General features: G+C 47.4%; 8 protein-coding genes across 8 annotated transcripts; 2 read left to right on the top strand and 6 right to left on the bottom strand.

The window, feature by feature from the left end:
• Positions 1-641: 641 nt before the first annotated feature.
• Positions 642-4,202, bottom strand: ELF1 (Elf1p; the record flags this gene model as incomplete). The annotated part of the gene is made up of 2 exons (XM_020209347.1): positions 642-3,985; positions 4,115-4,202. The coding sequence occupies 2 exons, from the start codon at positions 4,200-4,202 to the stop codon at positions 642-644; spliced, it is 3,432 nt and encodes a 1,143-aa protein (XP_020066242.1).
• Positions 4,203-4,513: 311 nt separating this feature from the next.
• CANTADRAFT_190833 (uncharacterized protein) lies at positions 4,514-6,519 on the bottom strand. The gene has a single exon (XM_020206406.1). The coding sequence runs from the start codon at positions 6,400-6,402 to the stop codon at positions 4,753-4,755; it is 1,650 nt and encodes a 549-aa protein (XP_020066241.1). The 5' UTR covers positions 6,403-6,519; the 3' UTR covers positions 4,514-4,752.
• Positions 6,520-6,653: 134 nt separating this feature from the next.
• CANTADRAFT_47643 (uncharacterized protein) lies at positions 6,654-7,091 on the bottom strand (the record flags this gene model as incomplete). Its single annotated transcript, XM_020209483.1, has 1 exon — positions 6,654-7,091. One exon carries the CDS (start codon positions 7,089-7,091, stop codon positions 6,654-6,656), a length of 438 nt encoding a protein of 145 aa, XP_020066240.1.
• Positions 7,092-7,233: 142 nt separating this feature from the next.
• Positions 7,234-8,697, bottom strand: CBP1 (Cbp1p; the record flags this gene model as incomplete). Its single annotated transcript, XM_020209566.1, has 1 exon — positions 7,234-8,697. The coding sequence occupies one exon, from the start codon at positions 8,695-8,697 to the stop codon at positions 7,234-7,236; it is 1,464 nt and encodes a 487-aa protein (XP_020066239.1).
• Positions 8,698-9,436: 739 nt separating this feature from the next.
• On the bottom strand, positions 9,437-9,937 carry CANTADRAFT_47734 (E2 ubiquitin-conjugating protein; the record flags this gene model as incomplete). Its single annotated transcript, XM_020209497.1, has 1 exon — positions 9,437-9,937. One exon carries the CDS (start codon positions 9,935-9,937, stop codon positions 9,437-9,439), a length of 501 nt encoding a protein of 166 aa, XP_020066238.1.
• Positions 9,938-10,074: 137 nt separating this feature from the next.
• CANTADRAFT_339187 (uncharacterized protein) lies at positions 10,075-13,141 on the top strand (the record flags this gene model as incomplete). The annotated part of the gene is made up of 2 exons (XM_020208545.1): positions 10,075-11,442; positions 11,490-13,141. The coding sequence occupies 2 exons, from the start codon at positions 10,075-10,077 to the stop codon at positions 12,777-12,779; spliced, it is 2,658 nt and encodes an 885-aa protein (XP_020066237.1). The 3' UTR covers positions 12,780-13,141.
• Positions 13,142-13,503: 362 nt separating this feature from the next.
• On the top strand, positions 13,504-14,082 carry PHO88 (Pho88p; the record flags this gene model as incomplete). Its single annotated transcript, XM_020209465.1, has 1 exon — positions 13,504-14,082. One exon carries the CDS (start codon positions 13,504-13,506, stop codon positions 14,080-14,082), a length of 579 nt encoding a protein of 192 aa, XP_020066236.1.
• A 588-nt stretch (positions 14,083-14,670) lies between these two features.
• CANTADRAFT_47855 (protein-lysine N-methyltransferase) lies at positions 14,671-16,479 on the bottom strand (the record flags this gene model as incomplete). Its single annotated transcript, XM_020209513.1, has 1 exon — positions 14,671-16,479. The coding sequence occupies one exon, from the start codon at positions 16,477-16,479 to the stop codon at positions 14,671-14,673; it is 1,809 nt and encodes a 602-aa protein (XP_020066235.1).
• Positions 16,480-16,615: the final 136 nt, after the last annotated feature.

The raw sequence follows: 16,615 nt of genomic DNA, 5'->3' as shown, positions 1-16,615 counted from the left end.
TCATACTACAATATGTCAGTAGTTCATAGTCCTTGTAGAAAATGTTCAACAAGGCGAAGTATTCCTTGTGGCCGGTGATTTAATCTTCCACACTATTCCCTTTACTGTAATTCCCTGGAAACCTGACTTTCCTCTTCGAATTGGCTTGAGAATATTCTTCCAAGACTTCGTATTGGTTTTTTCGAATCCTGCCTTTGAAATTGTTGTTGGACTCATCCTTCTTATGTTCTCTGTCAAGCACAATCCTGTCTATGGTAGGAGTTTCAGATCCTTGTCATATACTATCTCTGGCCAGGATTTGTCTACATGTTATCAAATCCTCACCTGTGTTTCACCAGCTGCAATTTTCAGTTTTGGAGTAGCCACCTGAATCTTGTCCCAATTTCTGAAATTACCTTATAAGTACAGGTGGGTTAAAAACCTTAGTAGTTTCCTCCAGTATACTGGCTTTTGGTAACAATATTAACGTACCACCACTGATTGATCTGATGCATACCAATGCATGCTTAAGTGCATCTCTTACACGGGTATACCCACAAAGACCATCTACAATTAAATCTAACGGGTTCTGGACCCTACATTTGTCTATACTAAGAATATATTAACCTCGGGTTCTGGACCCTCTATACGGTAAACCTGCCCTAATCCTCATCCTCATCAGAGTCAACTGGCTTAGGAGTGCCCTTTGGAGAACTCAACCACTCGATGTAACGCAATCTTCTTCTTTCAGTCTGCAACTTCTTTTCGTTTCTGGTCATCTTCTTTTTTCTGGTTCTGACCTTGATGTTGGCTGGCGAATCGTCATCGTCAGCTCTCTTCTTTGGTGGAGAAGTTGGGGCTGGCGAACCTTCAACAGACTCGCCACCCTGGTCCTCGAATCTGGCGTTGTCGACATTGACTGTACCCTTTTGCACAACCTCACCGTTTTCAACGTGCCACTGTTCGGGACACAAGGCTCCGACGAACTCGTTGTTGTGGGAAATCATGACAACACCTCCAGACCATTCTCTGATAGCCACAGCCAAACCTCCCAAGGAGTCTCTGTCCAAATAATTGGTAGGCTCATCCAAGACCAACAAGTGAGGGTTGTTCCACATGGCACCGGCAATAACGACCTTGACCAATTGTCCACCGGACAACGAGCCCATAGGAGTGTGGTCAGCAATGTCACCATCCAAACCAACACCTTCGAAATGCTTTCTGATCACAGATGGGGTCAAGTCACGGTAACCCAAACCTTCTCTTGAGGCCTCGTGATCGTCGAACTTCTGGATCAACTTGTCGAAGCCATGCTCCAACAACACTTCCTTAGGAACCCAAGAGTTGTACTTAGGCAACCAGAACTTCCACTTGACTTCGTATTGGAACGACTTCTTCAACTTTTGTCTACCGACAATGGCTTCAATGGCTCTGGGCCCTCTTCCGTCATCAATGTCGATCTGCTTTTCCATCTGCACCTTTTCCTCATCGGAAATCTTACGGGATTCCTTTAACAAGACCTCACGATCATCACCAAATCTATAACGCCATTGCAAATATTGGTTGGCGGTTTTTTCCTTGTGCTGTTCAACGTGCTGTAAGGCATGCTGGGCGATGTAACCAATTCTCAAGTTAGGGTGCTTTTCAACCTTACCTTCGTTAGGCATCAACTCCGCAGTCAACAACTTGATCAAGGTGGACTTACCAGCACCGTTGGGACCAAGAATAGCCACACGAGAAGACAACGACAAAGAACACGAGACGTTGACCAAGGAAGGTTTGGCAGCACCAGGGTACGCAAAAGTGACGTTGCTCATTCTGGCGACAGCACGAGTGTTGGACTTGACACCAGTCAAAATTCCTGGTGGTGGGAAGGCCATCTTGACGTTGGAGTCGGTCAAGGTGTAGTACGACTTACCTTCAGGCTTGATCTTGACGAATTCAGACAAGTTACCCTTGTAGTAAGCCAACTTCTTGTTTTCGTAGTGGATGATATCAGTACACACAGCGTCCAAGAATCCGGAGTCGTGGGAAACAATCAATGAGGTGATTTCGGTGTTTTCGACCAAGTAGTCTTGTAACCATTTGACGTTGGCGACGTCCAAGTGATTGGTAGGTTCATCCAACAACAACACGTCGGCCTTCATCAACATGGCTCTGGCCAATTCCAACTTCATCTTCCAACCACCAGACAACGAACCCACATTTTGCTCTAATCTTTCTTGAGGGAATCCGACTGTCAATAATGCCTGGGCGATTTCTTCTCTGCCAACATGGATCAATTCAGGGTCGGAGGCAATGAAACCAACCAAGTCCATGTCAGCTTCGGAACCTTGCAATTTGTGCTCAACGAAACAGGTCTTCAATTGGTCTGCGGTAGGGAAACCTTCTAATTGACCCTTGGAAATGGCTCTCATCAAAGTGGACTTACCAGCACCATTTCTACCACACAAACCGTATCTGTGACCCTTCAACAATCTAAGCTTGGTCTTGTTCAACAACATTCTGGAACCATAGGCCAAAGAGAAATCAGCATTGACAATTTCAATGGCACCATCATCTTCTTGGTCGGTTTGGGCACTGGCTGGTTCGAACAAAGCTCTGAGATTCACGAGAACAGTGTCGGCGTATTGGGCTCTGAGTTCTTCAGATTCTGTGGTAACATCGAGAATGTTCAAGTATTCCTTCAAACGCTTCCAGTCGTTGACGTTGGCATCAGCTTGCAAGACGAACGACAAGAATTGGGCACGAGTCTCATCTTCTAATTGCAAGTCGTTGACAACTGGGAGCAATTCTTGAGGGATGTTTTTGGTGTAGAACTCCAAGGCTTGCTCTGGGGTGATTCTGCCGTGGAACTTACCGTCTGACTGTTCGTTTTCAGCGTCCTTCAAGACGTTCAAGGCCTTCTCGGCCAATTCTCTAACTTCAGGCAAGGAAGCGTTGTTGAACACCTTTTCAACACCAGGAAGCAAGATTGGGATAAAGGTTTCGATTTCTCTCTTGTTGTTCACCAATCTGGTCAAATTTTCGGTGACAGTGACAGTTTGTCTCAACTGGTCATTGGAGGAAGAAGACATCTTCAAGGACTTGTCCAAAGTTGGGACCAATAAAGATAATGCTGGTTCGGTGACTTCAGCCACGAAGGTGACGGAACTCAAGTTCTTGATACATTCTGGGACCTTGGTTGGATCAGCCAAGGTTTCCACGAGCAAGTCGTACTTGTTCTGCAAATCCAAGTTGTCCAAGACCTTGACGAATCTCTTCAAGGTGATCAAACCCTGCTTGGCCAATTCTGGCTTGAAATCGGTGGCCAAATCGGTCAAGACTGGAACCGCCTTGACGAACTTCAATTCCAACAAATCGGCAGGAACGTCGTCGATGAACTTCTCAAAGACGGCCAATGCAGCCAACTTCGAGTTCCACTTGGCAGACGACTTCAAGTAGTTCAAGATCTCGTCCATGACAATGGTGGCCACAGCTTCAACGGGAAAAATTCCGTACAAAGTGTCCACGGCAGTCTTAGCTCCCTTGACCACGTTCTTGTCCTTATCGGCATGGGCATCGAATGCAAGGGCAAAGAATTGCATGAGGTAGGCCTCCTTGGGGGTTTGGCCTCCGAATTTGATGGCCAATTGCTGGATGATCAACAACGCGCCTTCTCTGACCAATGGCGAGTTCTTGGGCTTACCCAAAGACTTGAGGATTTCGCTCAACTTCCAGTCGTTAAGGACGTTCAACGAGGCTTCTTGGGCCACGCTGTCCACGATGGCCGATACTTCGGTTCTGACTTCGGCAATCTTTGCGCATCTCTCGAGGTTGCTCAAGTTCTCTTGGATGGGGATGTTGGCCACGTTGAGCTTGCTCAATGCTGTGTTCAACGAGGTCAACGAGGTGGTGGATGCATTTGGATTGGGGGTTGTGGGGGTGGCTGTTCCACTGGTGGGGGTGGAGTCCAAGGGGGTGTTGATCTGCGAGTTGCCGTAGCTTCTAGGGCCGTTCTGGTAACCTCCCTGGTAGTTCTGGTAGCCTCCTTGGTAGTTTTGGTAGCCTCCCTGGTAGTTCTGGTAGCCTCCCTGGTAGTTCTGGTAGCCTCCCTGGTAGTTCTGGTAACCTCCCTGGTACGCCTGTGGAGCACCCTGCTGCTGCTGTCCTCTGAAACCATAGCCCTTGGGCTTGGCCAGCTGCTGAGACTTCAAGAAGTCGTCAAACGATTGCTTAGACATGGTTGGTGTTTGTAATAGAAACGGAAAATTTTTCAAAACTGATATGGTTGCGCACATCGATACGCATCGCATCAACGTGGAGGTGCAGGTGATAAGAAAAGAGAAGGGTCAATTAAGCGAGAGAACGTGGATGGGACTACAATAGCGTGGGAAACCACACGGATGATGAAGAGGCATGGCATCGACACTTGGAACACGCCAGGCTTCCCAAGCTACGGAGATCAGGCATATGGTACATTAGCTATGCGATGGAGGGCGCGATGAGGTTCCGGCAGGGTCTGCAGGGAAATTAAGTAACACTGGAGCGAAACGGGGCAGTGGTGAGGGTGAAATAAACACCGAGGCGTTGGTAGGGATATACTCCAGTGGCGTCGAAACTGTTGGTATTGTTCGAATATAGCGTCCAGCTGGAAGATGGTTGGATGTGGTTTGGCCCGACCATGGATGACTTCGAACTCTTATCATCGAGTCTAGTATTTGTTTTTCAGCCTGGGAATTGTAGCTATTATTGCTTGGTACCTGCCGTCGGTCTCGCTTCTTCATCGTTACTTCACCAAGGCAACGTCTGAATGGTCTTGTTCACCACGTTCACCCTGAGGAGGCTGTCCTCGCTCCTGTAAACCAATTCGTAGGGCACAAAGGCAGTTTCTTCCTCCTCGGCACTGGCACCAGATTCGGCCTTCCCCTTCTTCTTCTTGGGAGACGAAGGCTTAATCTGAGCACTATTGTTGACGGCCCACGTATCAAATTCAATATGCTTTGAACTGGCGTTCTTTGTTATGAAGTTCCGGTTGAACGATCCAATTTCTTTAGTTTCGAATTCTCCATCTTTCAAGGTGAGCTGGAACACCTTGATGACAAAGTTGTCTTCAAGTGAATTCACCACAAACCCGAACTTCCGGGTCTTCTCGATGTGGGGCAATTCTGTTAACCCTGATGATTGTATGTGCACCTTCTGATTTTTAAGATTGATCAACTCGGTCTCCCTGGTGTTATCAGTTTCCACGGTGAGACTGAACACTATCCCATTTTCTTGCACTGCCAAAAAAGTTCCCCTCGAATCTTCAAGTGCAATGCGGTGCAAACTAATCAATTTGTCGGGTTCCACAGAGTCTATGTAGACGTCCTTAGAGAACACCTTCTTCTTTGCATTCTTATCGAATACCTCTATTCTATACTCATCAGAGATGGAAGTGAGGTGGACCTGTATCTCACCATCCTCGAATACCTGTTGATTCGTATGCTTCTCTTCACCTGACAATGGCTGCTTGTCAAGGGGAGCCACCACTTCATCCACATTTTCTAGGATCTCTGTTTCGGCGTCACTTTCATAAGGCAAGCTTCTGGACTCGTTGACCGAAACTTGGGTTCCAGTGAACTGTTTTTCGTTGAAAAAATCGACATTTACATCCTTGATGTCGTCAAAATCGACGTATGCTTCTGGGGCCTCCCCTTCGTCTCCAAAATATTGGGAAGTAACCGATTTACCCTTTTTCATGCTCCTGGGTGAAAGACTGAGGATGTGGCGGTCGTTAAAGTCAAAGTTATCATTAAAATTGTCCTCGTGGTTCACCAAGGCGTCCAATTCGTTATTAATGGGAATATCACTGGTCTCTGGTATGCCAAGGTAGTTCATGTTTTTGGCTGATGGGATCTTGAGAAGGTGCACAATTTCCTTCATGGACTTGGTTAGTTGCTGTCTGGACTTCTTAATAACCAGAAGATCCACGTCTGGGATCTCGGGCAATTGGGAATCGGGGTGGTCTTCACCACTTTCGGAAGAAGCATGCACTTCCCCCGTCGATTGCTCTTTCAACTTGCGGTTTTCGGTCTCCAACTTGGAAATTTGGCTCTTTTGCTTGTCACAGACGAGTTTGAGCGAGTTCACTTCACATTGGAGCTGGATGATTTTGTACTTCATCTCTGATTTCTCCAAGTTGGTCATGATCTTGAAGCGTTCGAGATTGGTGAATTCCGATGTGAGGTAGTTAATGACGCCAGGAAGCGAGTAGTTGGCTGATGAGTAGTACGAGCCCAGCTGCTGGTGCAGCAGCAGGTGTGGCAGTTGCAGTTGTTGATGTTGCAGTGGCAGCAGCAGCAGATTTTGTGTATGCTGCGGATGTTGCTGATTCAGCCATTGGACTTGTGGCACGCCGCCCGTGGGGGGTTTGCCTGCGGTTTGCAACCTAGAAGAGTTCATGGAGGGGGTTTGGTTGTCAAACTGGCTGATCTGCAGTATTTACCGATAAAAAGTTGTCGGTGTGAGGTCACGCGAGTTAGAGCACGTGATCAGATAGAGACGCTGCAACCACTTCTACGGGAGTATATCAGAGTAGCTGTTTAAAACATTAGAGATTAAGCTTTATGCATTCCTTTGCTAAAAGCTTTTGAATACGGGCGGTGGGACTAAAATTACAGTGGTTTATTCGTTATATGTATCAGGGGTTGGGCTTACTTCTTGGCGGCCCAGTCGTTCAAACCGTATCTGTTTCTGGCGATTTCAATGGCGTAAAATTGGATTCTGACCACGAAGATAGTTCCGTCTTGAGAGTATTCGTCGTTGGCATTGACTCTCAACAAGGTACCGAAGTTGTAGTCTTCGATTTCGTCGAACTTTTCACAGAATGTTCTCCACTTGGCCTTACCAGCAACACTCTTCATTTGGCTCTCATCAACGCGTGCAGCGACAGCTGGGTCCTTGAACTCTGGGAAGTCGGTTAACAAGGTTTCGAAGATTTCATCGTCGTGCTGGGTCAATTTTAACTTGGAGCCAGGAATCTTTTCTAACAAGCCCCAGTAGGTCTCGGCTTGCATCACAGCCTTGACGGCAAATTGCTTCTCGATGTCTTCTAAGTTGTCGGCAGTTTCGGCACTGAATGGAGCAGACATGATTTGATCTTATCGTTTGCTTCCTAGCACAAATTTTTTTGTAATATACTGGCCAGATTGGTGGAGGAACTACTCATCATCTGGTGCGAGAATATCCTAGAATGATCCAGGCCATTACTTTCCACTACGCCAATGAACTGACTCATACTGAGCCAGCTACCGAATCGATGATCCACTCTGCTTCGCGGAGCCCACTTGCGTAGGCTCCATGGACACATCCTGCCCCATCCAGGATGGTGTGTTCTCCCGCAAACCGAATGTAGTTCTCATGAAGACCGCACCCATCGAATTCGCCTGAAAGCTGGATAATCAAGTCTGACGGGTCGTCGTCGACGTGGAGAGCCGAGTACGAGCCTCTGATATAGGGATTCTGGGTCCAGTCAGTGGTGATGGTATTGATCGGTGCACTGACCTTCTTGCCCTCGACCACCAATTTGGAGAGCATAGGCTCAAAGTAAGTCCAGGCCTCCTTGCGATGAGCCTCCAAGTACTCTGTGAGTGGCGACTGGAGGAGAACTCCTAGGCTGCTGCCCCTGGAGCCGTTGTTGCTCTTGTGGGAAGCACTGTAGTTGAGCACATGTGCATAGTACGAGAAGGACGGAGGCAACGCTGTCAACGGTACCTCAGGAGCAGCACCCGAGTCGGGAAGGATGTCAAATCTGTCTTCGGATTCGTCCCACCAGACATCTTCAAACTCGAAAATGACTTTGCCCAAGGCACCAAAGTGGATACTCTGGAGGGCCTCTTTCACGTTTTGAGGAAGTGGCGGGCTCCAGGCAATGCCGTAGGGGTGTGAATCAGGGAGCTGCAACACACTTTGTGGTACGGTAACGATGAGGTGGTTGCAGTAGACACGATCGCCATTTTTCATAAGGAGACTCACCTTATGGGGGCCGTTCTTGTTGTCACGGTCGATGGCCACCACCTGGTGTCCAAGCAAGGTCCTGTCGTTGGGAATGCCCCTGGCTAACTTTTCGACAATAAAGTCGTACCCTTTGGTGTTCAAAAGGTTCCTTCCCTGATGGTCCATCATTGAATACTTGCCACTGACCAAGTCCCAGGGAATCCCGAACCACGACTCGAGGTACGGCATTGTCCTGGCAGCGTAGTCCTTCTGGGTGTCGGAGACCATGTGGCCATGGACCTCGAAGAACTGGGCCACTATCTGCTTCAACGACACGTCCTTGATGTTCAACAGGTCCATAAAGTGGAGCTCGATGTACTTGTGGAGGTCTTCAAGCACCTTGTCGACCTTCAAGCCCACCATATCTACAGCACCCTCAAGCTCCGATACGTACACCCTGGCTTCCTTGTCGTCGTAGTAACAGTGGTGGCGGTAGTCAAACAACGAGGTATCGTCGTCGCGAATGGCCTCCTGGAGCACAGGGTTGGTCAACGAGTCGTGGAACCACGCTGCCCCGAGGTCATAGGAGTATCCGATCTTGGACTGGGCTCTATCGGTGAGGATGCGTCCGCCAATGCGATTTTGGGCCTCGAGTACCACGATATGGTTTGGTGCAAATGGAGACTTGGGATGGTTGAGGAGGGTATGGGCAGCTTTCAACCCAGAAACTCCGGCACCAACGATTGCAACTGACACGTTCATGGGGTGGTGATGATGGTGGTGGTGGTAGTGGTGGTGAGATGGGTCGCTACGGGTTCTTGGAGGGTAGTACAGCGATCTGGAGAGTTCAGGTAAAAAGGCGATGGTGTCGCACAGCGATCAGTCTGGAGACGCAATCTGGAGACAAGACTGGAGATGCAATATTAGAGTGAAGACTTGAGATGGCAATATTAGAGCCAACGACTAGACTTCTAAAGGCTCTAGAAGATAAAGAGTACGAATGTGTAATACAAGTATGGTCGATGGTACAATGCGCTCGGACTGCTAGAAGCCCGAATGTATCTCAAAAGGTAGACTAGAAGTAATTGGGATAAATGGAATGGTACAGCTATTTCCGATGATCAGCTGGAAATATCTCCCGAGATTAATCACGAATAATGTCTATAATTCTAGAATGATAATGAAGGTGACTATCGGTGAATAATCCACTTGTGCATTATTATTTCCGCTCTTCCTGTCAGCAATGATATCTCAATCATCAGACATCTACACTCGTCCTGATGTCCGTATATTCTATTCCCAAGACTCTATTAACGTCCAAAATTCACTCTTCATTAATCATCAGTGGGGGCGCTCATAGAGTGATAACCCGTCTCTGGGCACAAATCTGTGGTTGTCCCGACCTATTTTTGGGCTGTAACTGTGTAACATATCTTAACTGTGTCCATTGACTAGCAGCTAATTGGGCCTTAATTGATGCAGCATACAACTGTGTCTGCTTTTATAACCCCAACGACTCCCGCACATGCTGTCTGATCTGGCGGTCGTACTCCACCCGGTCGTCTCGCCACAACTTGCAGGCGTCGATATTGGCCCCGCTCTCGGGGTTGGGCTCCGCTAACATCGACACCACGCTCAACAAGATCTTCTCGATGCTCTGCACCGGCGACCACCGTTCCTCTGGCCGCTCGTACTGGTTGGGGTCCTCGCCTGGAGGGTGGAGGATGGAGATACAAACAGTGCCGTCAGCATACACGTTGGGATGTAACAATGGTGGCTCGAACTTGAGGGTGGGGGGACTCAACGGGTAGTCCTTGGGGAACTTCAACGTGGCGGGAAACACTCCGTTCTCGTACGGAGTCTCGGTAGGGCCCTCCAAGAGACACTCCCACACAAACAAATCGGTTTCCGTCACCGGCCCAGCGACAATTCCTGGAGGCGGGTCGCGGGACAACTGCTGGTATTCCTTCAAAAGCCTCTTCTGGGCAGTACTCCGTGCCATCGGTGGTGGTGTTGCCACCGCCACCGGCGCGCTTTGGCTGGGGAATCCACGGTCACGTGCCTGTCCATTCTGGTTGTGCGATCTTGATCTCAACACCCGCCCAACAAACGCCACGACATTCCGTCCTACCCACTCCAATGTCCCAAGTATTCGTTGCCAAAGTTAAGAACGTATTGAGTGGCGACACCGTCGTGTTGGTTCCCTCCAAAAGCGCGGCATTGCCTGCTCCTGAGCGTCTTTTGACCCTCTCCTACGTCAAGCTGGACGACCGTTGGCAGTCCAAGGAGTTCTTGCGGCAATTGTTGATCGGCAAGGAGGTCAAGTTCAGAGTCAACCACAAGAGTGCGGGAGGCAGAGAGTTTGGCGACATCCAGGCGCCCATTTTCAAGTCATTGGTGGCATATTTGTTGGAACATGGCACTGTCAAGTTGAAGGACAACTTCTCGGAGGACGATGGCGACATCTACTACGAGCTTAACGACGTGCAGCAGAAGGCCAAACTTGCGGGAGCCGGTGTGTGGCACGATGGTGCCGACTCCATCGCCACAATTGAGTTGGACGACACCATCGTCCAAAAATCGCAAAAGACACCAATCGCCACCATTGTGGAGAAGGTCATCAGCGGTGACAGGCTCATGGCCAGATTGGTGGTCAGCAAGACCCAGCACGTCACCACTCCCTTGTTATTGGCGGGAATCAAGGCCCCCAGAACCGACGACCCCACCCAACCCGCTAACACCACCAAGGTAGCCCACCAGGCCAAGGCGTTTGTCGAGGAAAAGCTCTTATCCACCAAGGCCGAGTTGACCGCCACCATCGTCGGCGAAAACCAGGCAGGCTTGCCCATTGCTTTCATCCACCACCCTTCCGGCAACAACATCCACGAAAAGTTGTTGGAAAATGGCTTGGGTGAAGTCATCGATTGGCAGTCCACTTTGATCGGTTCCTCCAAAATGGCGGGCTTGAGAAAGGCCGAGCAATCGGCCAAGGCTCTCGGAAAGGGCTTGTTCGCCAACACAACCACCGTCCGCTCGGGTGCTCCAAAGGTATCTGCGGGTAAATCTTTGAAGCCTGGATCCACAGTTGAAAACGTTCAAATCGCAAGAGTGGTTGGAGGTGATACCTTGGTCGTGCGTTTGCCTAGTGACGAAGAATTGACGGTGCAATTGGCCTCCATCAGGGCCCCTAGGCCATCGGATAAGACCGTCACTACTAATGAACAGCAACAGCAGTCGTTGGTTGCGACTGCCCGTGAGTTTGTCAGACACCACACCATTGGCAGATCTGCAACCATGTACATTGACGGATACAGAAATGAAAACAAGGAACTCGGTTTTGATGCCAGGTTTCTTGTCAGTCTTAAGATTAACGGTGGCACCGATTTATCGGAACTTATCCTTGAAAACGGAATGGGTACTGTGATCAGACACAACAAGGCCACAGCCCACGAAAGATCCTTAAACTGGACAGACTTCTCGAGTTGGAAGAAGAACAGAAGAAACTTGGTAAGAAGGGTGTCTTTTTCACTGGTGATATTAACAAGGTGTTGAAGGTCGGAACAAGAATCATCGATGCGTCCGAAAACGCATCCAAGGCCAAGACGTTTTTGAATGGGTTCAAACAAAAGGGCAGAATCTCTGGAGGTTACCATGTAGAATTCATTCCGTCTGCAAACAGAGTGAAGTTATTCAATCCAAAGGAAGGATTGAAATTGACCTTGATTTTGGGGGGATTGTCCAATGATAAGGCTGATGGGTTGAACGACGAGGGCTTGAAATTCATGAACAAGAAGTTCTTGCAAAGAAATGTCGAGTTTGAGGTCTATGATACTGATAAGATCGGTGGATTTATCGGAAACTTGTTTGCTTCTGGTAGTGCCTTGCAACCCGTCCAGGTTGCTTTGTTAGAGCAAGGTTTAGTCAAGATACATGATTTTGCTGTCAATTCCAATCCATTTGCCGATGGTTTGATCAAGGCTGAAGAAGCCGCTAAAAAGGGCAAGAAGGGTGTATGGAAGGACTATGATGAAGCCACAGAGCAGGCCAAGATTGATCAGGCTTCTGGACAATTGTACCAATTGAATCTTGAAGCCTCCAAGCCCAAATTCTTCGACATTGAGGTTGTGGATATCGACTCAACAGGGGTCATTTCTTTCCATCACTTGGATGCTGCTACCGCTAGCAAGTTCGCTACTTTCAAGAAGCAATTCAATGACTTCCATGGCCAGGTTCCAAGCGCCAGCAACACCTCGGTTGATTTGCCTCACAACTTGAGCAAGGGTCCAAAGAAGAACGAGTTGGTTTCTGCCAAGTTCTCCGAGAATGGTAAGTTCTACCGTGCCAAGGTGATCAATTTCGATAGGGCCTCTAACAAATACGAGGTGAAGCACTTGGATTTCGGAAACGTCGACAAGGTGCCATTGTCGTCTTTGCGTGTTCTTCCTCAGCAATTTTCCACCTCTTCTTTCCCAGCTTTTGCCCACACCACCACCTTACAGAACTTGAGATTGCCTCCTTCCAAGCCTACCGACTACTTGTCTGAAGCATTGTATGCTTTGGAGGACCTCACTTTCGACAAAAAACTCGTTATCAGCGCTTTGCCAGGAACAACCACCGAATTCCAGGGAGTCTTGTACGATTCTGAGCAGTCCTTGAAGGATGCCTCCTACACTATCAACAAGCAGTTGGTCAAGGAAGGCTGGGCCGTTGTGGATTCCACAAGTGTCGGTCCTGCAGTCAAGGAGTATGTGGCCGAGCTCTTGAAGGTACAGGCTGGAGCACGGTCCTCCCACTTGGGATGCTGGGAGTTCGGCGATGTGGCCTTTGAAGACGAGCCACTTTAAGTGTGGGAGAATGCCCACTACTGATGATTTTGCATTAATTGTCTATATAAAAGTTTCTTGAATATACTAGTTTGAAATTCATTGAGGTAGTTTGTGATTTGTTGCGAAAATTCACTAATCAAGTTGTCTTTACCAGACTAATTTCACTTCTCTATTCGTGTTGCTACGGCTTGTGTGACCCCCACCTTAGAAACATCCTAGCTTAAACACTCTTGGCGTATTTCGCTGGAGTCCCTTAACCCTGCTTTTCTTTGTAGAATTAATCTGAGCGGTATTATGCGTCCAAATTGGAGCAAATAATTTTCGAACACAACCTACTTGATTCACATTTTCAATAGAAGCCCTATAGATAAGAATAGTAGGTTAACTATCTGTGTGTATCGATAGGCAAGTCGTCGTCACCAGCTAATTTGGGGACTTCATCAATGTAACTAGCTATCTAATTTGAGAGGACTATCACTTCGCGGTTTGACATATAATAAAATAATACTGTATTTTCATACAACTATCATCTCAATAGACTCCGAACTACTATAACCATAAAATAGGCAGTTTTGACTACTGTACTACTACCCTCAGACTAGTCCGCTCTCATAAACTTCGAGACGGTTCTATGTGTCACGTGACTCGATTTGCCACGGCCATGCGTCGTGCGCCCGCCTCAGTCTATAATCATAAAATGTTGGCGATTTTTCATTTACCTCCACCTCCCCGATAAGCCATAATGAATCCAGCTATCACCAACTTGGGCTTGATGCTCGTCATGATGCAAGTCTCCCGTAAATTGGACTTGGAAGACCCAGACATCTTGTTCTACGTCAGAGCTTTCTACATCTCCTGTCAAGCCATCACCTTGGGGGTCTACTTGTTCACCAGATTCAAGATCAACTCCAAGAACGACTTGACCACCTTGAAGTTCGTCGAACCAGCAAACCCTATGTCTGGTGAGACCCAGCCAAAGGCTGTGGTCACCACCGTCAAGGAGTACGACTTGAAGCAAGTCGACTCCCAGATCAAGAGTGTGTTCAGCTCGTTGGCCATGATGGGTTTCATGCACATCTACATGAAGTACACCAACCCATTGGTCATGCAGTCCATCTCAACCGTCAAGTCTGGTTTGGAATCCAACATCGTCAAGATCCACCTTTTCGGCACCCCAGCCTCTGGTGACTTGAAGAGACCATTCAAGTCCGCCCCTGGCTTCTTGCAAGCCTTGACTGGTGGTGTTGACTCGGTCAAGACCGACAAGCACACTGTTGAGAGTGTCGAGACCGCTGGTACCGGTGGTATCAAGGAAGATTAGTTGTGATAGCCACCCTGGAGACCCGGTTGATATATATTTACATAAATTATGCTAGATCTAGCGAATAACACACTAATACTATATTGGGCACTAGATGCATCATGATCAACTGGTCGATAATTGGAAAGATTATAGTTCTGGGCAAATTGGAAAATTCAAGGCAATTGTCTAGCTATAAGCTCGATCTCTGTACAACGTTAGTAAGACTGTTCCAATTATTGTATTGGATTTTCAGTATTTTATTAAATCCATATTGTTATGCCAAACACATGCAGTGGCTCATGGCTGGTAGTTAAAGTTGAACTTCAGCTGATGCTGGGATTTGTTTCGAGCCTACATCAGATCCAAACTGACTTGAAATAAAACAAGGCAATTGTTCTATCAGATTCGTTAATTATGTACAAGAAAAATAGCGGGTTGTAATGCCAATTTCAGGACTGTCTAGGTAAACTCGCTAGTCTTTTAGTGGAGCTCTGGTGAAAATTGTCCACACGATTTCTTTGTATTTCCTGTTAGATCAGATTGAAAAATACGTCTTGACGTTGCCATTCACAACAAAAGCGAGCAATTTCTATCCTGTTAGTCCCTTCAACTGGTTTGTTCTGGCTCAACCAAGATACACTCCTGTTCCTTGCCTCTTACAAAACTGATGTTGTCCAACAATTTGGCACTGAGGGCTAATTCCTTTACGCCCCATTTGCCCTTACTGTAGATCTCAGGAACAGATTTGCTCAATGGAACGATGAGCCCCTCGTGTAAATGTCTGTATTGGAGTAACTCGGCAGCAGAGACCTCCATCTTTTCCACCTTCTCAAAGTACTCCTTGATCCATAAAGGCAAGTAGTTTTCCTCGTCACCATCCTCGTCAATTTCTCCAGTGAGATACTCGTCTCTATTATAGCATCTGAGCAAGTACAATAACCATACTTGGTCCTGGAGCTCATTCTCAAGTATGGACTCGTAACTGACAGCTCCCAACGACACCAACAAAGATTGCAGTAATTTATGGTCCTTCTTGTAAACGTTCTTCAAGGTGATAAATTTGGGCTTGTTTTCGGGATCCGCCAACAATTTCTTTTCCTGACTTTTGAGCTTTTTGATAGTGGACTGAAAGATTTGCTTCTGGGACTGAGTATAGATTTCGACAGATCTGGCGTTTGCCGAACCAGAGCTGGCTGGATTTATGAGTTTGTTTTTGGCTTCCAATGCCTTTCTCAACTGGTTTATCCCTGCCAATTTCATTCTAAGACTGATCCCTGACTCCCATGGGTTTTTAATCAAGTATTGGAACACTTGAACCAAGTTTTCGGGCAAGTTGTTCTGGGTAATGAAAAATAAAAGGCCATCTTTGTAGTCTTGCTGGATCTCTTGGCCCTCAGATCTGACCACAGAAGTTGTGTAATCCTCCAAGGTAGGTAATTTGATGCCGTTACTCTTCAATTCGGCGATCAATTCCTCGGGAATCTTGATTTTCAATGCTGCAGAATCAGCAGGATTGTTTTCAGTACAAAATCCATATGCCAACAACAACTCCTCATTTCCCTTCATGCCGTAATTATTAAAAATTTGGCTTCCCTTGGAAATGGCGTCGTTCGACTTGAAGTTGAAAAAGCCATCCTTGACGATCCACTCCACCTGTGCCTTGCTATCGTGGTTCAAAAGATCGACAATGGGGAGCAACATGGCCTCATCTTTCTTGTACTCGACCTTAGTAGTTTCCTTCAACAAATATGCTGGGAACGATCTGGACTTTAGGATCAACGATGCCCACAAGTAGTTGGGAAAACTGGTCCAGTTGTTGATGTCTTCATCCTGGATGAAATATTTGTGGAGATCATCATCGGTGTGGAATTTGTGCTCGTAGTAAAACTTCATGTTGATGAAATGCTCGGCCGGTTTGTCAATGGATTCTGGTAAGAGGTTGATCAATTGCCACCATTCCTCGATGATGTGAGTCAAGTTTCCTCTCAAAGATTCTCCCAAATTCGTTCCTTTGAGAAGAGCTTTGTCACTGGCACTCCAGGTGTATGGCGAGTTGATCTGCTCGAGTGTGGGTAAGAGTTGGAGATATGGCTGGTAGAAAGACTTTTGCAAGTAGTTGTTGCTTCTTTCTCTGCTCAAGTAGAGCTTAAGCACCGAGTTGATATTGGAAGTTTTATTAGCGATTTCTTCAAAGGTACCCTCAGTCAAGCCGCTGTTCAAGCCCTTGGTGGCCTCCTTCAATGTCAACACCAAGTTGATGGGAAGACTGATTTGGTAGTCATTGGAAGGTTGCGAGGATTCATAAATGGCACCGATATTGTTGGTTGAAATTTCCTTGAACTTGAGGTCTTTGGAGACTACTGCTCCGTTCTGAGCTGCCCAGTCAAGGAGTTGGTCGATTTGGGCAAGAGTCATGGTGGGTGGTGGCAATCGAGGTGAAGAGGCATCGAAATAGTGCTGCTTAGTAAGTTGTTACGTAATCATATTTCCAGGAGTGAAGCCCAGCCTCTGATACACCCTGCAGAAAGTGGTGGCGAGTGCTTTGATCTCT

The sequence above is a fragment of the Suhomyces tanzawaensis genome (genome assembly GCF_001661415.1).
Source record: "Suhomyces tanzawaensis NRRL Y-17324 unplaced genomic scaffold CANTAscaffold_2, whole genome shotgun sequence".
Classification (NCBI taxonomy): domain Eukaryota; kingdom Fungi; phylum Ascomycota; class Pichiomycetes; order Serinales; family Debaryomycetaceae; genus Suhomyces; species Suhomyces tanzawaensis.
Note: the sequence above shows the minus strand (reverse complement) of the source record. Positions and strands in the feature narration are given on the sequence as shown.